Source organism: Rhea americana, unplaced genomic scaffold (assembly GCF_003343005.1).
Source record: "Rhea americana isolate MKP2758 unplaced genomic scaffold, rheAme1 scaffold_217, whole genome shotgun sequence".
NCBI classification, from domain to species: Eukaryota; Metazoa; Chordata; class Aves; order Rheiformes; family Rheidae; genus Rhea; species Rhea americana.
In genome coordinates, this window is record NW_028186317.1 from 148,902 (window position 1) to 172,436 (window position 23,535).

The window sequence follows — 23,535 nt, forward strand, 5'->3', positions numbered from 1 at the left end:
GCCGCCGCCATTAGAGGGGCCGCTTTGTGTCCGCCGGGCCCGCCGGTGAGTGACCCCCGCCGGGCCCGCCGCGGGGTGGTGGAGGGGGGGGCCGGGCCCGCTAGGCCGCGGGGTGCGCGCGCGCGGAGCGGCGGCCTGACGGGGCCACCGGGAAACACCCCTCGGCGCCGCCCCTCCCCCCGCGGTGTGACAGGCCGCGGGGTGTGTGTGGACTGGGGGGCGAGGGGGGGGGGTCGCGACGAGTCGCGATAGGCGGAGGGGCCAGCGCGGCCTGCTCCGCCCTGCGGGGAAAGGCCCCCCGGGCCGGGCCGGGCCCGAGGCGCGCGCGGAGGGCGGCGGGGCCTCCCGCCGCCGCGCTCCCCGCACAAAGGAGGCGCCGGGCCCCGGGCGGAGCGCCGCTTCGCCTCCGCTGACACCCGCTGAACGCCCGCCGCTCGCCCGCCACTCCCCGAGGCAGCGCCCCGGCTCCSGCACGAGTGTTCGCGCCCTTGGGGAGGCTTCTTATGTTTTATTTCTTTTCCCCCCTCCCCKCCTCAAACTCGTTTCACCAGAGGCCACAGAAGTGCCGCCGCGGCGGAAAACATKCTCCCCCCTCCCCGAGGCTCGGTCCTTCCTCCTGGCGCCTCTCGGCGCCTCCGGACGCAGGCCTGGATTAGGGGGGAGCGGACGCCCCTGGGCTTCTCCCTGGGCACGGCCTCCTTCAAGAATGCTAATTATCCCCCTTCCCTTCTTGCACGTGCTTCTCCCTACGGAAAGCTATAAATTCCAGCGTCGGAGAGGCTGGGTTGTTGCAGAGTATGTTCATCCTGCATTCATCGTCCCTATTGCCACTCCGGACTGTGGGTTTTTTTTTTCGGTTGAAAGCTGACAAACACTTGAGATGGAGCAGACCAAACTCCCAACCGATATAAACCGTGGTGGCTCTTCCCGGGTTGGAGGGCTCCACCAGTTTATACTGTCCGAGGACACCTCCAGACTGGGGACGCGGTTCACAACAAAYCCTGCCTGGCTGTAGTCTAACTCCTTTCCTAGCCACAAGTGTCTGCAAGCTGTGGGGGACTGCTCAGCCTATGCAGGAGGAAAAGAAAAGTTAGCTGATCTTGCACTTGTGGGTGTGTTCGCTCCTTTTAAAGTGTAGTCGAGACTGGCGGTTTGCTTATATCTTTGGTATTTCACAGATTTTTTTATTTTTTTTTTTTTTTTCCTGGAGTCTTGCTTGGCTGCTAAATTGTTTCTRGGTTAACAAGCATGTAACATTTTAGTTCTTATCGGGCTTTTTTGAGTAATAGCCACTCTCTGGTTTGCATGCATGTGGGTTTTTTCGTTTGTTTTTTGTTTTTTGTTTTTCTTTTTAACCATAACTAGTATTTTTAGCATCTTCAACAATAGTTGGCTAACAGTCTTTGGCAAGCAGCTGTTTTATTGATGCGGCAAAGGTTTGAAAGTACTGATGTTTATAAATAATCTTATGCTGTCAAGCTTCTAGATGTGGGGACAGCGTGTTGGGGGGGGCGAGAGAAGAGGAAGGGCWTGCTGGTTAGCATCCTTTCTGTTCAGTTTAAAGAATGGAGATGTGTTAATGGGCTGTACAGGAGAGCATTTGCCTTCCTCAAGAGGGGTTTAAAGAGAGCAGTAGATATAGTGGGAAGCCCTTGGAAGTCAGGGATGGGTAGGGGAAAAAAATGCACATGAGATCTGTTGGGGAGGGGGGAATAACTTAGTGAATACGCCTYGAAAATATCTGCTAACTTTTGCACCCATTCTCGTCTTTAACTGAATGTGCCTCCTAATTGCTTAACTTTTCAATGCTTCATGAACTTTCCTTGGGTAGCAGCTACTTGAATTAATTTTATCTTCAGGATGTCTTTTTCTCTGGTGTTTTCTCTTTCAAGAGACACTGATGTTTGAGCTTTTGTCAGTGTTTGTTACAAGTGACCCAGGGTGTTCTGAGRAGTTTAACCTTCCTTAAGAGAGAATAAAAGTTTTACAGTAATGGAAGTGTAAATAGATTTTATGCAGAGTACAAGGAAATCATAGGTTTTAGTAGGTATGGTCTTGTACTATAAAATAATCAGAGATAGCTGAATTAGTGATAGTTTGGGAGAAGGATTAATACAGTGGTTTCAAATGTAAACCATCTAAGCCAGAAGGATGTTGCCTATAGACGTTCTTATCTCTGTTGTGCAATGTTGATGACATAAACTTACACTTCAACAAGTGTCAGTGGATTGTCAAAATCTGTAATAATTGRTTCCGCAATTAAGATATTTCACCCAAGACTGTGAAACTTTCAGCAGTGGATTTTCTGTTGGAGCAATTTTAAGTCTGTGACCTAAACCTATGATAAATTCAGGCTATTTCATTTTTTAGGTGTTTCTTGAAACACATGGAGAATATGGATCATGAACCATACTAACCAAAACTGTTTGAAAACTTTTGTCCTACATAGGTTGTCACTGTCACAGTCCTGAACTTCAGAGCAGAGAGGGCTTATTTTCAAATAGCTATGCAAGCAGGAGTTCTGCTCTGTATTAATCCCTTAGCCAAAGTTTTTGCAAGTTTCTAGGCATGACGGTGACATAACTTAGGTTGCACAGGACCTGGTTTTGGCCGTATGTTTAGAGATGAAGAATGACTCTTGGGTGTAGGAAGAGAAGGTARTCCAGGCCACGGGAATGAATTGCTGTTATTAAGTGTCTTCTGTACAGTTACAGAAGAATGGATAGATGGGGAAATAAACTGATGCCTGCATTTTKTTTTWWAAAAAATTGAGCTAGCATTCTTAGTGTTGAAGAATAGTGGARATCTGAGGCATGGGTTGTTGCTTGTATTTTAACAAACAGCTGTGGAGATTGAGCAGACTTTGAGTTGCCAGTATTATATCCTTGCAGAGATGAGGTGCTGAGCTCAGTCCCAGGTGGGGAGGCACAGCATCAATCTTAGTGTAGTAATGTTCCTTTCTTGCAGCAAAAGCAGTATCTGTGTGTGTGCAGAACAGCAGTATTTAATCTTTGCTTTGCTGTTTAGAAGTCAACAGAAATAGGCAAAGCGTAAGTCAGGTTCCATTTGTGGAGTCGGAGATCTGAATTCTGGATACTACCCTGAAATGAAAATGTATCTTTAAACTGACAAAAGTTCTCTGTAGACTTTCTCCCTGTGTAGGAATGCGTGCATTTGGATATTAAAAGTGCAAAAGATTCTATTGTACTCCCAGAACTCGGAAACCTAATATGTTTGGGATTTGTTTTTCCCCTCCTTAACGCTGTCTAGGGGAGTATTCCATGGGAATGGAAGCTAATGCACTAGTCAAGCCAAAGAATTTCTTGCCTGGCAAGTTGTGAGCTATTGGATCTTTATATTGGACCACTATTCTTTTTTTAATTGAAACAAGATGGCTTATAATGCTTGCAACAGCGTGGGGCTCGGATAGCCTGTAACAGATCTCTGGGAGACCGAATCACAAGAGAGTTGCAAATACTGTCCTCCTGACTTAATCAGGAGACACTCGACTGAAAAGTCTGCTTAACTGGGGCRCTTTCTGGGACATTGGTGCGGTGTAGTGGCCACAACTAGCAACGACTGCTGCTGGATCGGGACAAAGTTAGCGTGAAACTTGTTTAATGGGAACGGCAGTGATGGGAATGCCAGTTGTGAAGTAATGCTCAGCCGGACGTGAAACAGGAGTGAATTTCTGAGTAGGCTGCCAAATAAGGATKAGAAGTGAGGAGTAACTTGTATTCTTTATTCAGTAAGATACTTTATTTCACTGCACATTTTTAGGCTGTTTTAACTGACCTAATGCTACTAGGCTGACGTAATCAAGACATCAGGCCGCTCAGTGAACTGCAAAGCAAAAGAGAAGGCAGTAAATGCTAAACATCTTTGTGAACCAGGCTGTGAGAGGCAAACAGCTGAGGGTTTTTAATGGACCCGTTCTCTAAAACAAATTGGTATCAAAGATGTTACAGAATGRTATGTTAGGAAGCACTGTAGATACTGGTGGTTTCGGTAAGATCTTTTACCTGAACTGAGTTTTGTCTAATCTTTAGTAAGCAGGGAAGAACTGTGGCGATTTCAGAGGGCCAGAAGTCTTTAAAAAGTTGGCCAACTTTCAATTCAGAAGGCAACATTTTAGCACGTTTGATTTGGGTATTCGTTTTTGCTTTGCAGCTCATCGTTAACATTTCATGCACTTTTGTCTGCAGCTTCTACCACATCWAAGTACTCTGCTGTTCAGCATTAGAAACTAGTACGTAATTGCATGATAATCAATAGGCTGGATGAAACCCAGTTATTTTGCTTTTTAAGCCTTTCTGATAATAAACAATTATCCCTGCTTGAGCTGCTTGTTAGGGTGGTGTTTTTGTATCCCTTAACACTCTGACTTCAAATCTGCAAGGGCAAAAAAGAGTTGCTAGCTGGTTTTGATCTTATTTCCAGACCCACGTTGTGTACCATGTACTAAGTCATCTCTTAGAGCACATCAATCACTGGTGTGCCTGCTGTGTAGCAGAAAGTGGACACCCTTGACAACACAGGATTGGATATGCTTTCTCATTTTTCCATTGCATCTTTGTTTTCAGTTAGCTTAGCRTCTGTGCCCTAGTAGGAGTCTTGTAACCTGGTATTTCCACCAGTGTGACAGTTAGACTTGCCATGTTCAAGCCCTGATTTCCTCCCAAAATATTTCCCRGAGACTGAAAACTAAGATAAGTTACAAAATGTTACGGCCAGCAGAAATTCAAGGAGACAATCAATCTATGCCTCAAGTTAACTTTCTTTAGAATTTCCTGTGTTTGTCATGTTGGTCGGGTGACTCCACACTTTYATTACCCAGAATGTGTCACCTGAAACAGCCTCCCCTTTCCTTTTTTGGTTTACCTGTTTGCTGATAGATGAGGATGAAATTTGTATAGGTATGTTTTTTGTAAAAGTTCATGGAAAGCTACTTGTAGCAGTGTCTGCATCTTCCATAAGTGGCCACTCCATAAGTGGCCCCAAGTGAGTTGGGAAGGTGAGCAGTGTTGGACCATTTGTATAGAAATCCACAAACTTTTTTTTGCTGCTCACCAGCCCCTTGCAGGGCCACCTGCTTGGAATTGATTTGTTTATGGTAGTGTGGGAATCTGTGTAGCAGTTCCAGTGACTCACAGGAAAATTGTGGTGAGTAGCAGTGCGAACAGTTACATATGTGTACTTAGAAGCAACTTTTTAAAAGGTTAGTATCCTGATGCTTGTCTCATTGTTGATGTGCYTTTGCTGACAGTTGACATATTGTAAGCTTTCATGAGCGTTACCTAACTATTGCCTTGAAAACCTGCGTCATTCACTTAAGCGATGGTCTCTCTTCCCACTTCCTAAGCGCAATATTTGATTTGTTTAACGTTTGGGTAAATACAAAATACAGCTATTATTTCCCAATTCTTTGTCATTAAGAGTCATGGTTGGAATCATAGCTGTGGGACACATTTAAGGATGTCTTGGTACACGATATATGAGCTGGGGTATCCAGGTAACAGTTGGCTTGGGTGATGTGATTTTTTCCTTTAAAATACATGTGCCATTTTATTTGGAAGTCATTTAATTTTCWCTTCCAGTCCTTAGCTGTTCTGTAGTGCTGTTAGCCTTTTGAAAAACTAAATTCAGCAATGTGGCATTGCACAGTCAGTCCAGAAAGTGATGCTTTGGTGGTGGCCCCCTTGTTTTTCTTGCTACTTTTCCCCCCCCTTTTTATCTTTTTTTTTTTTTTTTGCTACTTTTTTTTTTCTGTGTTAGAAAGCACTTTTTTGAGCCCCCTATGGAAAGAAATGGGCTAAGCAAGAACAGTTCTTGAGCTGCGATGCTTTCACAGAAGACCAATTGTGCTTGTGACTTTGCCTCTTGAAAATATCAGKGCTTTGAAGGCAATGGGGAAACATYCACCTGCCCCTCTGATCCTGTTGGCCTTTTGCTCAGGAGATGATCCACGTATGAAAATGCAGAGAGAATCAACAAACTCCTCCCTGGGTCACTGTGAATTTCTGCTGGATGATGGAAAATTAAGTGTATTGTAGGCATTGGAGCTATACATTTTGCAATGTTAGGTTTCACTCTTGAGAGCAAGAAGACTTTGTGTAGATCCTAGTGTAAACTACTCAAAGTTTTTTAGAGCTTGGGGATTTTTTTAATCGTAGTTGGTAATATATTTTCATGCATGTGACATGTGAGTTAACTGCTTGAAAATAAGTGTGTGAAGCTTATAACCAATTAAGCCACAGTGCATGCTAATATGTGTGCTAGTAATTCTAAGGAAATAATATTTCGTAGCCCCCAAGTGACTTCTCTTAGCATGAATCCTGTATTGATTATTTGAGGACTTACTTGAAAATGGTATCTTTCTTTAAAGGTGTTCAGGTTATGCTTGCTAGAAAAAACTATGTGATACCCATGTGAAGCCTGGTACTATTTTACATTTTTCCTCTCATTTGGCTCTTTTGAAGGAGGAAGGTCCCATAAAACAGGCAAAAAAAAAAAGGTGCTTAACCAATAGTTTGTATATTCTAATAGGGTATTTGTATTCATTTTCCTGTCCCAAAATTTCATAAGGAAGTTTCATTCACCTCATTTATTTTGTCTCTGGAATGTAGCATTTTTTTCATTTTTCTTTATTTGTCTCAAGAAAACATCCAGCACTGTTATATTTGCTTTTACTGGTGTTGAGATCGGCCTCTGTAGGACTAGTTTATTGAAATATTTCAGAAAGACTGCTAAGCATCAAATGAGAAGGTGCAGATCTTGCRGAAGTGGGCAGATTGCCTTTAGCCATCAGAAACATGGTATTCTGAAGATGGCCAGCTAGGTGAATATCTTTTAGTGTACCTCCTGCTGAAACACCACGTGCTTGACCTGGGGATGTTTCTGCCTCGGAGGTTTAACAAAAATGCTCTGTGTAGATGATCTAGGTTTTGGGTTGCCTGGGAAAATCAGTAAGGTGGAGAGGATTGCTCTGATTGATTAGGAGTCCTGACTGTTGGGTAATATGAAAACTGTACTTTTGAGCAAGAACATAGAGTAATTCAGATGGCGGTGGTGAGATACAGCACATCCAATCATGCAATAGGGAACGCAATACGAATTACTGATACTGTGGTGAACATCACTTTGAAAACGGTGTCGGGAGAGATGTTAGCTTTCCTTGGAGAAGACTCCTCTCAGGCTGGGGAAACACCTGTTGAAAGTGAAACCTTGTYGTAACTGTCTTGCCTTTTCGTCAGAACGAAACAAAATGTATCCAGATAGCCAGAAATCCTGAAAGTGTTTGGCTCTTTCTTCCTCAAGGAGGGAAGAAGGCTGTCTGGAGCGTGTTGATCTTCTGATGGAACATGGGGAACTGACCCAGCCCTGGTTTGCTAGGGGTGAGGTTTGCTTTTGAGGTTTTTGAAGGGGACGATGAAGAACAGGAAGTGAACGAGAAAGTAAACCATGTATTTTGCAATGGAAATAGTGGAGCACCACTSTTTAGTAGAGGCTGATGCAGGAGGATGGGCAACAGGTAAGAGAGCTTGCAGGAGTGAAACGGTAGGACAGGGCGAGACTGTTCATGAGGCTTCAACCAAGCTAAACCCCTTCAATACTGACAATTATGTTTGGAGGAGAGTTTTGTAAAGCTTTGATTTATTGTAGAAGATATGGAGGCTGCTCTTTGATGGTTATTTACTTGCTGACGGACTCATTTGTTCTTTAAATTGCATGGGGTCTAGTTTGGGAGGGGCATGGTTTGGGTCTCTGGTGTATGAATTTTCTGCATAATGGATTTAATGATTTAATTCTTTAGGCCACCAGAAGCAGGATAAGTGTGTCAGTTCCTGCTTTTACCTGAAGGGAATGACTTACTAGTTACCTCAACATTTTACTTGAGGCACAGTGCGATGTCTGTTTTTTGTTAACATTTCTTGTTAATTTAAATAGCTTTTTTTATTCTTTCAGAAATGTATTAACGGAGCAGGCTGCAGGTCTGGCTTATGCCTTTGCCATTTCCACAACACCCATAGAGCTTAATTTTGCATACATGTTTTAGCATTTTTGTTGACTGCTGCAAGTGTTGATTGTCAGTTGTGTTAGTCATAAGCTGTAAGTCATTTATCTTCCTTTTCGTTTTAATCTTTAGTTTGTTAGATACATGGACGCAGCTATTTTTGTTTTGTTAATCTTCACACCACATCTTTTCTGTACTTTAGGTTGACTCCTCACTGCACTGTGAAAACCATTAGGAAAAAGTCCTTGGGGTTAAAACCTGGGGCTCCACAGTGTTCCCTGCACTTGGGGCTAGAAATTATTTTAAATGGCGACTGATCTGTCTGAAGCTGAACCCGTGCATCATAAGGCGCTTCCACTCTTAACGGGAGCTCAGCTGATCCACACGGACAAGTTAAGTGAGGTAGGGGCTGGCCCGTTCTCCAAGCTTGCCCTTGGATCAGACCTTGACTTCCAGTCCTGCTGAAGGTTACTTCGTAGTCTTTCTCCCTTGCTTGTAGGAAACTTGATTGGGAGTCTGATAAACCCTGTAGGCACGCTCCTTCCCCTTCCCTGCTTTCCCTGAGATGTTGTATTTGTCAAAATACTCAAATGCTCTTCTCACTTAATTTGAAATTGAAAAGAAATTATTTCTCTTGTAAATGTAACATGTGAAACTGTCCTCTCATGGTACGCCTCAGAGAAGCTGGTTTGAGTGTTACTGTCAGCTAAAGTGCTGAAAAATCCAAATGTAACAAAAACATTTCTGCATTTGCTTCTTTGATGTACTTTAATCCCATTTCAGAAACTTTCTGATTCTTTCCAGTATCTGTACTGATTTTTTTTGTGTATTTTCTATAGAAAGTTGAAGACGACACAATGCCGATTCGTCGCTCTGTGAATTCTTCTTCCCGGGAAACTCCTCCCAAAAGCAAACCTGCGGAAGGTGAGGAGGTCAAAGCAGGTACGGTAATAATTCTGTAGTGGATTATTAATGTATTTTCAAACATAGGCTTGTTTTCTGTAACTCCTGAAAAATCCTGCTGCTATGTTTAAAATATTACAAATGCTTGACTCCTTTTCACAGGTTTTTCCTGGATTGTTGAAAAGTTGTATTTTGCAGCCACTCTTTCCAGTCTAAACCCATTTCTCTATTTTGTCCTTCATACCCTGCAGCAAAGCCCTGACTCTCCAGACATGAAAATATAGCTCAATATGGTCTTTTTCAACCTCTTCCTCCTTTATTCTAAAGGTAGAAACTGTGAGCTTTCAGTAGTGGCAGAAAAATGGCTTGAGATCAAAAAGTGGAATTGATGAATGGAAAAACAGAGTTATTTCATTTTTTTTCTTCGTTTTCGTGTGTTATAAAATCCAGTCTGATATTAATGTGTCTGGTTCTAGTAGCTTCACCTCTGTTTCTAAGGATGTGTCATGTCAGTATCATGTTCAGTTAATTTAATTGAATAAATAGATTGAGTGCAAAAATACCTGTTAATAAACTGTRTTTAAATTTGTGATGCCTCCATGTAAAAATTGGGTACAGGAACGTATCAGGTGCGCTTAAGCTCCTTCTCAGAGAATCTGGGTAGTATATAGAGCAGTCATGGCAGATAGATAACTCTTTAACGGAATGACAGATAATGACAGTTTATATGCATCTTATCTGGTAGGCTGTGCAGTCTCTAAGGCCTTCTTGAAGCTTCAAATACTTGAGTTAATTTGCTGGGTAAGTTGGTTTCTGACTGGATTTRATCCTGCTGATAAACAAGGGCTGCTGCCGGTGCGTGTGCAATCTAAAGCTGTGCCTAACCTGGAAAAATGCGACTGAGCATGTCAGTTAACGTCCTTCAAGTACCATGGTATTTAGGGCAGACATAGTGGTGTTTAAAAACAAATCAGCTGTAAATAAAGTTGGAAGTTGTAACAGTAACTTCAGGAGTTAGAGGGGAAGACTGAGGGAATTAATTCATTGTGAAAATGCTGTGTGATATTGTTTGAAGTTATTCTGGCGTTTGGCTGATTGAACCTTATTGAAGCTCTTTCAATAGTTCTGTTCACTTCTTAATTTACCTTCAAGTCATCCATTTAAATCGGAGAATAGAATTTGTCTAGKGGGAAATCATTTTTGAGGTGTGTTTGTAAGCCTTTTTTTCTCTAGCTTCCTGAAGAATAGATGCTAGTTTTAAACAGTAACTTGATGCAGTTTCGCATCTTTTAGATCCAGAAGTCAGCTCTGAGGAATCTGCCTCTGTTGGAGAAGAACAAGAGAGTGAAACCCTGCCTGCTGCGTCCAGTGAAGCAGAACAGCCAAAGGAACCTGAGAATGAAGGGAAGGGGGAAACAAAGTCCTCAGAAGAAACCAAAAAGGAGTAAGGCTTGCTTAGTTTTGAAATCGGGAACGTGGGTAGGATTGTAGAGCGAGTCAGGTTCTATTGATAGAAAAGGTGATGGGAGAGACTGAAAAAATAGAATGGGTCCCTGAGAAAGATGCTGTTATTTCTGAGGAACAAGCTAGTGATCAAGTGCAGCAGTTGTTCTATTGTGAGACTGAATCTCAAGATAGGATTTTTTTTTAATCAGAAAATCAAGATGTTCTTCAAATAATTTTCGGAGTCAAGCGTTCAGCGTTTTCTTTCTGTTCTGCCTGATGGCTTGTTTTACAGTGTCTCTTGCCTTACTATTGCCTTGTATTTTTCCTAAGCGAGAAGGATCAGTCAAAGGAAAAGGAGAAGAAGGTGAAAAAGACCATTCCTGCGTGGGCTACTCTTTCTGCTAGCCAGCTAGCTAGAGCACAAAAGCAGACTCAGATGGCTGCCTCYTCACGTCCCAAGATGGATGCTATTTTAACTGAGGCCATAAAAGTAAGTGGGAGACAAATGTTTTGCTTCTTTGTCTGTCCCAAAGAAGAATAACTTTTGTGCCTAAAATCCAGTTTCAACTTAGAGATGATAATGTTGTCTGTTAGCAGGAAGTTTACTGTTTAAGACATTCGTGCTTTAGCACTATTGATGACAAACTGTCAGAAAGCCCACGGAACTGAAATGCAAGTTCATGATGTAACCGAGGGGTCCCTTTTTTTTTTTTTTTTTTCTATGTTTATAATTTGTTTCACTGTCTAATTGAATTATTAGAAACAGTTTTGATGACATAATTAGTTGATTACTGGTGTCATTTAATTTGGTGTGCCTTCTAGCCATGTTTGACTTGATTTACCTTGGTTAATCTGTCTATTTGATACATGACTTTTTCAAAATTAACTTGTCTTAATTCAGTGTAGATGGAAATTCTCTAAACTAGCATTCCAAAGCGATAATGGTCGTGTTTTACTGTATCCCTCCTCCTAATTGTAAGCAGAGGCCTTTGCTGTTGTTATTTATGCTGCAACACTGCTACCTTCTCCTTGACACTTATTTCATGCATACTGCTGTCGTAGGAGGCCTGAATTTCACCAGCCTTGGTCACAAGACTGCATTTCCAGCCACTACAGCAGTGCATCCAAATCTGTTAGGAGGAGAGAAGACATGCTATAAACTTTAGGTTACTCTAAGCCTTACGTGTCTGGCAGTTGTTTAGGAGGGTGGGTAACAGTAGAATCTACAGTACGTTATTATGCTGTGGATAAGGAAACTGCCTTCCATAGAGTGCGTCTGTATAGTAGTCTCCCTGAAGCCACCTAGATCTGCAAACTTGCTTAAACGAAGAGACTTTTATCAAGTCACAGCTGGGATTTTCTATGGCCTATAAAATCACTAAAATATAAAGCAGAATTGTTTTGGTGTAATCCCATTCTGATCGCTAATGGGAGGACTTCTATAATGCTCTCTGGATAACACGAGTCTTCAGAAGGAGTCATCTTCAAATTGCAAACTTAAACTTAGGAGTGTTTTTTTTTTTAACTAGTTTTCTTATGCTCCATCTCCTTTAGAAAAAAAATTGGCAGCTTGTTGTGATTTAATCATTACTCTATCTGACGTTAATAAAATGAGTTACTGGTTGTGCAGTGTTAGTTTTTCTTAAAAGTGGCTATTTTTTGTAATAGCATGTTGTATAGATATTGTTACTCTYGAATGCTTCAGAATAGGAGAGTGGTTAACATGCGCTTACTGTTTTTGTGTTGTCTGCCCTTCAGCCACTCTGAAGGGGAAAGTGCTCTAGTTAAGTATTTAGTCAGTGGTATTTTTTACTGTTAAATCATTGTACGAGAAAGGTCAGCCCTGGCATCCTGTGCCCCACTGTGTTGGCCTATATGCATCACTTCAGTCTTTATTCTTTCAGTTCTACAGCAAGGCAGTTTCCGTGCAGGTGKTTTCTGCTAACTCATTGCTCCTGTTTCAGGCATGCTTTCAAAAGAGTGGTGCATCAGTGGTTGCAATACGYAAATACATCATCCACAAATACCCTTCCCTGGAGCTTGAGAGGAGAGGCTATCTTCTAAAGCAAGCGTTGAAAAGGGAACTGGAGAGGGGAATCATTAGACAGGTAAGTGGTGCTTTGTGGAACAGCACTGGAGGTGGTATACTGAATTACATAGGAGTTTAAGAAAGTCGGTTAGCAGCTCTCTGAGGTGATCATGTTCTCCCTCATGGAGGTTAATTAACCTCTGTCTCCCCTTTGTTAGGTGCTGACGGAATTTCAGCATTGTTCAGTGAATCAGATGCTTTGCAAGGATGACTTTTGTATAACGTGGATGACTGTTTYGTGGTTTTGAATTGTGTCGCGTAGCATTGCAGCAGTGTGTGTCTTCAAACTGAACCAAGTTCACTTCTGTGTCAGTGTGTTTCTTTTAACAGCGTAGTCTACGCCCATAGTATCAACTCTCTTAGGATCTCTTGCTCAGGATGACAGAGTACGTTAGTAACGTCCTGCTAGCTAGCTGTGGCTTCTGATCTTACAGATGCATCAGGCCCTTGTTGGTAGGGGGAAGGTTGCTTTCGCGTTTGAGCAGATTGCCCTCTGTGGATGAAAGCAGTGGATTCAGACCAGGGCTCTGACGTAACAGCCCATCACCAAGATAGCAGTCCGTCCTAAATCTTCGTAATGATGTTAAGTAGGCTCTTTCAGATGGCTGTTGCGCTAAGTTGCTTTGCTGAAGACTGAAAACTTTTTTTTTTTTCCTCCAAATTAGGTGAAAGGGAAGGGAGCTTCTGGGAGCTTTGTGGTAGTGTCTAATGCAGGAAAAACTGTTCCAAAAGCCAGAGACAGAAAGGTAAGATGGATTATTTTAAACAATACTCTGAAAAATATTTGTGGGTTTCACTGAAATACTTGCATCTTACAAAATGTGCTTGACCTCAGCCCAAACAGTTTTCTCCTCCTTGCCGTACCTTTCCTCCGCAAGTAAATTTAAACATCTGTTCCACTAAAATCAGAATCAGAAAACTAATATGAAAAAGTAAAAACAAGTAAAATAATCAAAATCTTAGTTTTAAAACTTTTTACGTGAAGCCGCTAGGCTTTGGTTCAGAGATAGAAACATGAATAACCATGAAACTCCTCTTCTGTCTTTACTAAGTAGAGAGGGATGCCTCTCAGTTGTTGTGAGAAAGCTTTGTGCTACTGCTGTTCCTGTTATATGTTGCATGGATAAATRGAAGGCTTCAGTCTTTGGGACTGTCGGATTAAGATTTTCCGTCGGCAGGGAGGGCAGGAGGAGGCAGAATAAATGTCTCACGCCTTCTGGAATAAAGCTGCTGGGTGTATATTGCTCTGGGGTAATAAAATGTGATGTGTTATGTTTGAGCCTATGCCTCACAATTAGTAGTGGTTCTAACATTGCTGTCCTCCGCTCCCTGCTGTGCTAGGTGTATGAAACACATTTCTAACACTGCAGTTACAAAACGCTTAGCTGGTATTGATGATCCCCTTACAGCTTAGGCGAGTGAACCCAGAGAGTATTGTAATGCGTTCGTGATTACCTGTGGCTCCTGAGGAGACCAAAAGCCCTAGAATTAAAGGTAACAGTGACACACTTGGTACTATTACACAGAAGGAAACTAATTACAGTGTAACTTCATTTTAAATAGAGCTTGCTGGCTTCATGAGAAGCTTGAATAAAGCACCTGATACCTGCTAACTCATCACTTTCTTGTCTGTAGCCAGTTGGTATATTTGTACTTTCCCCAAGTTGCAGCAAATGAATAGCACTCTCTTGTTTTCAGTGAATTCAGATAGCAGTCAAGCGGCTGTCTGGGTGAGCAGCAGCCTTACCCATTTCACTGTTTGCAAACCTGCTCTTTAGTATCAAAATTTGACTGGAGTTCTGCAGGATTTCCCCATTTTCTTTTCTGTGGAAAGGTCTCTCTTTTCTGATCATCCTTTCCTTTTAGTAGGGAAGTGACAGAGGAAAATTCAGGAAAAAGAATGAAGATCTCTTTTTGCCAACTTAAAAAAGCACAATTGTATTTAGTTATAAGTTTTGGGGTAGATTTGACCTATTTAAACACCTAGGATAGTGTCTTGTCTTTGTTTTTTCATTTCATGTCAGTGTGAATAATTTTCACTTGACTCTGTCATGGAAGGGTGGYGAGGAAAGAATCCTTAAAAAGAGGAGGGAAACCATTAAAAACATAGATGTCATTAAATACTCAGTAATAGCAGTATTTATAAAAAAAAATTTCTAAGACTCCTATAAAATTCCAGCCAAATTTCCTAGATCTTGCTTAAACTGCTGACCATTTAAATTCTTAGTGTAAAGAGCTGCTTTATAGAACTTGTTTTTCAAGATCTATGGCCAATATCAGGAGTAGCTCTCYCCACCTGTGTTTGCAGGTTCAGGAAACCCAATGTCTTAGGCCCCACTGATGCTTAAAAACACGTCTGTTTCAGAAAAGCACCTCTACTTCGACTGCAGAGCAACAGGTCAAGCTGGAAGACATCCTGCCGCTGGCTTTCACCCGCCTTTGTGAGCCGAAGGAAGCTTCTTACAGCCTGATCAAGAAATATGTGTCTCAGTATTACCCCAAACTCAAAGTAGATGTAAGGTAGGTGCAGGGGTACGCTTTCGCGAGCAGGACTCCCAGATAGCCTTGGAACACTAGCATCCTCTGGTTTTGATTCACGTTAAGGTGATTTGATCTGGTATTTTGTCCAGCAGCAGACAGGTGGTGCTGTGCATTGTAGAGCCTGCAGGAAGGCTTGAGAAAAGCTGTACTTTTTTCTGCATCTCTCTACGCCCTGTCTCTGTTCCTGACGTTTGACACTAACATTGTTCTACACATCTCTACCTTTAACCAAAACTAGATCCCTCCAGCTGTGTGGATATGAAGGCCTCTTCTTGGTGTCTTGTCACACTTSTTTCTGAATGCTTTAACCAGTGCACACAATAATCTGTTGATTTGCCCATAGGGAGCAGGTCAAAGGTCGGGAGAGGAGGTAAATCTAGGAAAATCGTATGTATTGCCTTTTAGAGGGGCTTGTGCTCGATCTCTTGTTTGTCTTTTAGTTGACTAACTCATTGCCCACCTAGTCTCGTCTCCAAATGTGCTTCTTAAAATGAGTAAATCCTTCCAATGAAGCTTGTCTGTTTCTGGGTTTGCAGTGATGCCAAGAAAGCCTTACAGTTGAATATCTGCTAACATACACTGTTCTTTTCATATAATCGACACTTGCTAACAGTTCTCCATTTAAAATGTCTGTATGTAGGCAGGTACCACATGTAAGTACTGCTCTTCTCACGCTCTGTATAAGGTGTTGTTTCTCTGTTTATTTTTTGTGCTGTCGGTGTGTGTCAGTAAAGCTTTATCCACCTGCATTTCAGACCCCAGCTGTTGAAGAATGCCCTGCAGAGAGCTGTAGAGAAAGGCCAGTTAGAGCAGATCACAGGGAAAGGAGCATCTGGGACATTCCAGGTCAGAGGCAGAGTTSATCTTGCTTTATTAACTATATTGACCGCTATCCTTTGAGTTGTGCTAATATACCATCCCTCCCTTTCCCCTCCTCCCCCCCCCCCCGCCAATTTTATTGGGTACACCTTTCTTTAGCAGCCTGTCATATTCAGGAGTTGTCAAACTATGAAGCAGTAGGACTCTTATTCTCCTCTTGGTCTACATTTGTGGAACAGACCCCCTGCCTTCCTTGCTTAGTGTGCTCCACACACTGCTTCAGCTCTGACTCACTAGCACAGTAGGGGAGATGGTGGGGTAAGCGTTTCTTTCCATCACTAATTGCAAGTGCAGTGGGTACCCCAGATGTCTGCAGTGTCTTTTCCTTGTGTCTATGCTGTAGATGTCGCTTGGGTACATTTGGTCTGTGGGATGGAGGAAGATCTGATTTATTCCCTTCCTGAGTGATAGACCTGTAGACTGCCACATACTTGCACAGTATTTTGGGATTGGGACAATGTGTTACCAATAAAAAGCACTCCAGGCCAGTTGACTAAATGGGCCTGTCCTCCCATTAAAGATGGGAGAGCAGCGTTCCCTCTGCAGTGTTTTAATATTAAACGTATCTGTGCTAATGCAGGAGCGCCGACCCACCTGGTGCAGAGGAGCTTGTCCTGACCTGGTTTGGGAGAATTTTGTCTTGATGCTTTTCTCTTCCTCCTTGGAAAATAGCTGAAGAAATCAGGGGAGAAGCCCCTGCTGGGTGGGACTCTGATGGAAGACGCCATCCTGTCTGCTATCGCTGCCATGAATGAACCGAAGACCTGCTCCACCACAGCGCTGAAGAAGTATATCCTGGAAAACCACCCAGGGACCAACTCCAACTTCCAGGGTAAAGTACCAATCTTTGGGAGTCTCTTTTCACACTCGGAAAGTCCTGCAGCTGTGTCTTCACTGCATCTTTGAGCTACCCAGCTGAGCTTGCCAGGGAATTGGCAGCTGTTCCACTCTTTGTGCTGCAGAGAAAACTGCGTTGCAGAGATGCTCAGAATTTTTATTCCCATTATTTTCTTTCAAGCTTGACAAAGGCTAGTTTCTGAGATATAACGCTTGTTTCTCTTATCTGTAGCCCATTCTCAGGGAAGGAGAATAGCACTCAAGTCCTTCATTGTTCTTGAATCACAAAGTTGATTTTGTTTCTCTTGATTCTGAGAGGCTATAAGGTAGTAGAATAAAGGTAGTTCCAAGCTGTGTTTTATTTAGAGGAGTTCTACAGTCTGACTTAAAAAAAAAAAAAAAAAAAAAAAATCCTACCAGCACCCCTTCTACTGACTTCTTGGAGATCCTCCTCTGACTCTGATCTTAAAAGGTTAAGTAAGTGAGGGAAGAAACTAATCCTGTTGTATTTGGAAAGAGTTTTGGCACATCTTTGCTCCCAGTAATGACACTAATGCCTGCTTTGGCTTTTGCGTTAGCAGAAGCAAGGGCAACAGAGGCTTTAAAGTAGATTTTTCTAATGGCTTATTTGCATTATTTGATCTGAGCCCCTATGCGGTTGTTTAACCTAAGCCGAAGGCCATTTGAAGCAGTGTGAGCTCGACTTTTAGGTGCTAGAGTCGCACCTAAAAGTAGACCAGTTTGTTACGGTGGTTTCACAGTGCTGGTGCCATCCCTCAGGATACGGCGCTAGAGAGGAGACTGCCGATTCTGCACTTCTTCCTCTGGAGCTGAAGCACTGCATCAGCATGGCTGCTTGATGCAGGGCTTAGCTGCTGTGTAGAGGACCACAGATTTCCTCCCAGCAGTGTGGGCTGAAGAAGTTGCCTGAGGCCCTCTGCCAATTAGAGATGGATGTCAAGTGCGACTTCTTCATGCYGGGGCAGGGAGGAGAGTGCCCAGCTTACTAAGCCGTTGCATTATTTGCTTTCAGGACCGTTGGAAACTTCAGCCCTGGTCTTTAGAGGCTTGTGCTTAGCCTGCCTCCAGCACTTGTCAGTCATGCAAGTCAGATGAAGAAATTTCAGCTTGCAATCTGTCATTTTCTGTGTTCTTCTGTTAGATTAAAAAAACAAAATGCTCTCTACTCCTTTTTAGGAGCAACTGGAGGAAGATCTGGTGAGGTGCAAAAGCAGGCGGGTGGACATTACAGAGGCAGTGCGCTGCCCGCTTTCCCCAATAGATCTGTCACACAACTCCAGTCAAATCCTTTGCATGCTGCTATTGATCTGTGGTACCCAGAGTTAAAATAACCTGATGTTGTTTGTGCTGCCTCTATTTATAGCAGTGCAGGTTTTTAAAAAGTTGTGGGACACTTAAGAGCCTAATGTTGCAACACTAATAGTTTAATGGATACAATCCATTCAATTACCTATTAAGCTCTTCCAGTGCTGTTTAAATTAAAACTTTTCAGCAGAAATATTCTGTAGGCTGGTGAAGGTATGGCATTGTCTCAAGCGATTTTTTTGCTGCGAAATGTCAGTTCTTGCTAAAAGTCCATTTCAGTGGTGGAATGGAATAAGCGGGTCAAGTGAATTCCTTTCCATTAATCATGCAGAACAGATTCAGATGACAGTTTAACCAGGACACTTCGGATTTTTCTCTTTCCATTTCTCAAATGGACCACTGTGGAATGTGCTTCAGGRCAAGACTTGCTTTTCCCTTGGCTTTTGGCTTGGATTTCTTGTAAATTGTAAATGATCCCCCTAATTTAAGCTGAAAATGGTTTTGAACTGATCRAAGAACTTCAGCCCTTTGCCAGACACAGAGATCCTTGTACTTGTGCTGTTTTGGTTAGAAAGCTTACACAGTGCACAATGGAACAGAAAATTAGAGTAAAAAATGTGTATTTGTCATATTTCTAGACCAAATATTTTCCCATTTAAAAAAAAAGGGGGGGGGGCAAGGAAAGAGGCAGCAAATACAAATTTTAGAACACAAGGGAGAGGAGAGCAAAAACATGATAGAGTTTTTTTTTTTTTTTTTTTTTAACCCTGTTTTTTAGAACTAGTTGAAGAAAGCTGAGACTTAGGTTAAATGTTAACAGAATAGTTACGAGATGCTATTGGATGTATTTATAAAGAAGGAGCTCCTGACTGTAACATCAAGCACCTGGTCTGTTCTCAATTTCTTCCTTTGGAGAATTTAAAGCCACATTTGTGAAGCATTTAGGAACAGCGCTGCTGTCTTCCTGAAAATTAACTGAAAAGATTTTCCTCTAAATAAGACATGTGAGAACTTCTAAACGCAGTGATCTAGCTGGATCCTACACATAGCACCTGGTCTTTGCTGAGTGTGGAAGGAAGCAGAGAGAGGTGTCTCTGTGAGTCTGATTTCTAACACTGGTCCATTGCAGTCTAGGTGTCCTGGACAAAGGAGGCTTCATCCTGTCTGTGCATCTCTGATTTCAGAGGGCGCTGCAGAAAGCGGTAACTTTGGGACAGGTGACTGGATAAAGGTGTAACGCAGCCTGTGTTTTGACATTCCACAGTGCATCTACTGAAGAGAACCCTGCAGAAATGTGAGAAGAATGGATGGATGGAGCAAATTTCTGGAAAGGGCTTCAGTGGAACTTTTCAGCTTTGCTTCCCGTATTATCCTAGGTAAAGAGCTTGGCTGTAAAACAATGCTATTCATTGCTGAATTTCATAGGCCAACTTCATATTCACAGGGAGGTTTTTGTAGGGTTTGGTAACAGATGAACCACAATATTGTCACCCATCTCGCTCTAGATGGTGACTTTAATTGGATGTCCTACTGTGAGTGGACATAAAGTTGCCTTCATTAGCCAGGGAAGCTTACAAGGGCAATAAAAATGTTGGGTTAAATATTCTCAGCTATTCTATCATGATGCTTTTTGCAGGATGCTGGCCATTTAAGTGTTCCCATGCTAAAAAAAAACTTGCACAAGCAGGTAGTGTGTGTGTTGTGCTGCTTAATGCAAGAATGCTCATAATGAGCAGGACCCAGCTGTTTGCCTTTCCTAAYGCTGATGTGGGAGAGAGGTGGGAGGAGGGGAAGAGGGAAGGTAACCGAGGTCAGCTACTGCAAGATTGAAAGACCCTTTCTTCTCCTGCTGTGAATGTATGTTGTGCTGGGCCACACGGAGCAYAGGGATGGTGACGTAGTGTCCCACGAAGAGCCAAACAGCAACCTRGCCATTAAAGTCTCTGCTTCCCACCTTCCTTTTATTGCGTACATGCAAGTCCTCAGTGGCTGCAGCTGGCATTCAGAGTCACCAAAGTCTGATCTTGTCCTGTTGTTGTCTGTCTTCCTGTGTTTGCAATGGGAGAAAGAAGCAACAAGGAAGAAAAATGGAGAAAAGGCAGCCTAGAGAGGGGAGGGTTTTGGCATTCCTGGTGACTTACAAGCAGTTGCACTCCTGCCATTGCAGAGACAAAACACTGTTGGTTTCAAATAGCAGGAAGCGCAGAAGTCTTGGTTTTGGGGTTAGGCTGGAAGGTGTAATCTTTCAGGAAGATGGGCAGCAGTGCCGCCTGGTAAGCCAGGGCTACCCAAGGCTTGCTGACCCTGGAGCTGTATTCTTAGACGTGAGTAGTCTTGCTCTAACAAGAACGCTCCTGTAGCCCAGGTGTGCTCTACCCAGAGAAGCAGCAGGATGAGGACTCTGAGGAATCTGATGAGGAAGAAGAGGAGGAGTCTGAGGAGGAAGAAGAATCTGAGGAGGAAGAGTCTGAGGAGGAAGAGCCACCACCAAAGAAGAGGTAGGATACCATTAGMGATACATGGGCCCCTTCAGATCAAGCAAAAGCGGCTCTCTGGTCACAGGTGTAGAGCGCCTCACTCTTCTGGGTGGATTCCTTCTGGATCTCTTGAAATAAAGAGGTGCCAAGAAGTGAGGAGTATTGAATCTTCATAAAGACCCTGAGGTAGTGACGTTGTCCTGATTGCTCTGTTTAGGACAACTTTGGGGTGGTGATGACCACTGCTATTACTTCAGGGCTGAGAGCACATTTTGAGGCAAAGTAGTCTGCATGAATAAATGCCATACACAGAAGGCTGCAGGAATACAGCAGTTCACTGGTTTCCAAAGACAAAATGCTGAGCATAGAGCTGTGGCTACTTATCTGGGATGCTGTTGCTCAGGAAGCGTTGGGAAAAGGAGTTTCTGTTGTGGCTGAATTCTTGGGCGCTGTAAGGATCAGGACTTCTCTGGGATGTGTGCTGTGCTCCAGCAGCCTGCAGAAAGCAATGCCTTACTCCAGAGATACCGATCTCCTCYATTTAGTAGTTTGAAACTAACATCTTTTTCCTCCAGATAAGTAAACTTGTGTTTATTTTGCATTGCCTTTAGCTCTTTCATGTGCCTTTTGTGTTTTACAGAAGTGTGAGATCTCACATGGGACTTTTCTGTATTATTAAGTGTTTTATTAGGATAACTATTCCCTACAGTACTACTTGCTGTTCTGTAGCCAAATATGAAACCTGTCTCACTCAGAGTACGGATTTAAGATGAGTAGTGTTCATTAAGTATAAAATTCCACTTGCAGARGGAGAGAGAATGCTCAAGTCTTTGACTTGATTTGATAATTGATCTAGATCTGTTCATCGTTGTTGTGCTGCCTTTCTCTCTGACAGGATGCAGAAGAGACCTCCTCCAAAATCACGGAGCAGGGCTCCCGCAATGAAGCGAAGAGAATCCAAGCCCAAGCCGAGGAAAACCCCTGCAGCCCACCGGGGGAAAGCAAAGCCTCCCCCCAAGGTCAAAACTCCTGCTAAGAAAGCCAAACCAGCAGCCGCAGCCATCAAAAAACCCTCTGGTGGCAACTCTTCCAAGAAACCAGCAGCCAGTGGGAGAAAGGAAGTGAAACCCTCTGCCAAGGGCAAATCCACCATGAGGAAATCTCTCCGGGCAAAAAAGTAAAAATTTCCAGTGTCAGGGAATCTCATGGTCAAATCCACAAGCTTGTTTTATAAAGTCAACGTGCATTTTTATTTTAGTTCTGATGCTTAAACACTTTTTTTTTTCTTCTTGAATGATGGGGAAAAAGCTGAAAACTAAATCAAACCATCCCGAGCATTTGTTAGATCGCAATGCTGTGCCTCCTGCCTGCCCCTCCCCTGGAACAAGTCATCTTTTAGTTTCTGCAATAATTTTAGGACTTTTCTAAGACATATAATCTGTACATTTTATGGCGTTCCTCTTGGTTTGGGCAGGGAGGGGGGGTGCGGGGTAGGGCTGGCTTTCAAAAAATTCTTCAGAGAAGACCTTTTTATCTTTAGACAGCAGGAACAGGATGATTGGGGAAATAAAGTCCTTAACAAGAAGGTACAACTGCAGTAGAGTCCTCCGTAGATCCCCTGCATGACGAGGTCCTTAACGCTTCTGCGAAGAGGCGGTGTCTCTACAGCACTTGTGCTGAGTCCCGGAGGCGCTGCTTTCCGCTTGGCCGTTATAGCGATATGCTAAGGAGATGTTGCGTTTGGCTCCTTCAGACCAGCAAGTTTCGCTTGAGGATGAGTCAGGTCTTCAGCARAGGGAGGCTGCAGACTGTACTGATCATCTTTCGTCGGAGGGGCTCCAGAAAGGGGAAGTTCTTGGGTAGGCGGGTGATTTGAATTAGTGTTTCCATGCCACATCTGTTACCTTAAAACCAAAATATATAAAARTCTTCTTGAATCCAACTTTCAAATGTTTTTAAGAGGTGAAGAGCCTGCATTTTGTCACTTCTTGTTTACCCTTTTTTAAACGAAAAGTTGGAGAGCTATACAATTGCTAATGTAGAGGTCTTCATAAGTGAAGAACGTGCAGTTTGCTAAAATAAAATGAAACTAGATTCCAGGCTTGCTTTGCGTGTCCTTTATCTTCCTCGCCACAGCTTTCTCGTCCTGGAAGTCTAGAGRGGAGGGAATTACCGTAGGTGTGCGTTGCTGCGGAGGCAAATCTTTGTTAAAGCTACGCTGCGAGCTTGGACGAGAGGGCTATTTTAGTCTGAGCCCCTGCCAAGCTCTGTAGCTGGTTGGATYGGTGGCCTTTCCCTTCCTCGGTTTCTCTGGAGATGCAGGTGAGCAAGAAAAAAACTGTTTGAGCCTTATTCTGCTCTTCTCACCTTGCCCCCCCGATAGCGTCAAGGCGAGGAAAACGCACCGACGTACAAACCAGCTGAAATCCTGCCCCACTTCGCCCCGGCCAAAACGCTGCCCCGCGTCCTYGCGCTGCCGCGGGCGGGGGAGCGCGCGACGTGCGTGTACCCCACCGCGAGCAGCGGAGCAAACGGCCCTGTTCAATTTAGTCTTTGAGTCGCAATCCTCGCGCGCTCCCTGGAGCAGCCCGGGGCTGAAACCACTCCTGGGCGAGCGCCCCGGCGCGGGGGTCTCGCCTAGGGGCCGCGTCCGTGCCGGGCGGCGAGCGGCGGGCGAAGCCGGGCCTGGCCGCGTTTCGGGGTGCGTTGGGGGGGGGGGAGGCGTTGGGAAATTGGGGCGAACGGAGCCGGAGCGGGGAGGCGGGGGGTGGAGAGCGTGCGACCACGTGTCTGCCGGGGCGGGAGCCGGGGTGGGGGGAGAGATGGCTGGGAACCGCTTCCCGGCCCGGCGCGCCGCAAGCGGCGCCCGCAGCCGCGCTCCCCGCCAGGCCGGGGCGAGCGTCGCAGCGCGCACGGCCGCCGCCGAGCCGAGGAGCCGAGCGGGAGGTAAAGCGCAGCAGTTCGTCGGAGGCAGCGAGCGAGACTTTGCTGCCTGCCCCGGGCCTGCGGCGGGGGGGGGGGGG

The 23,535-nt window shown here is 43.9% G+C and overlaps 1 protein-coding gene across 1 annotated transcript; it reads left to right on the forward strand.

Moving 5' to 3' along the window:
- Nucleotides 1-22,611, forward strand: HP1BP3 (heterochromatin protein 1 binding protein 3). The gene is made up of 13 exons (XM_085305166.1): nucleotides 1-45; nucleotides 8,217-8,416; nucleotides 8,854-8,956; nucleotides 10,211-10,361; nucleotides 10,694-10,853; nucleotides 12,328-12,471; nucleotides 13,118-13,198; nucleotides 14,818-14,972; nucleotides 15,749-15,839; nucleotides 16,545-16,704; nucleotides 19,300-19,411; nucleotides 20,396-20,533; nucleotides 21,408-22,611. The coding sequence occupies exons 2-13, from the start codon at nucleotides 8,321-8,323 to the stop codon at nucleotides 21,691-21,693; spliced, it is 1,677 nt and encodes a 558-aa protein (XP_085161292.1). The 5' UTR covers nucleotides 1-45; nucleotides 8,217-8,320; the 3' UTR covers nucleotides 21,694-22,611.
- Nucleotides 22,612-23,535: the final 924 nt, after the last annotated feature.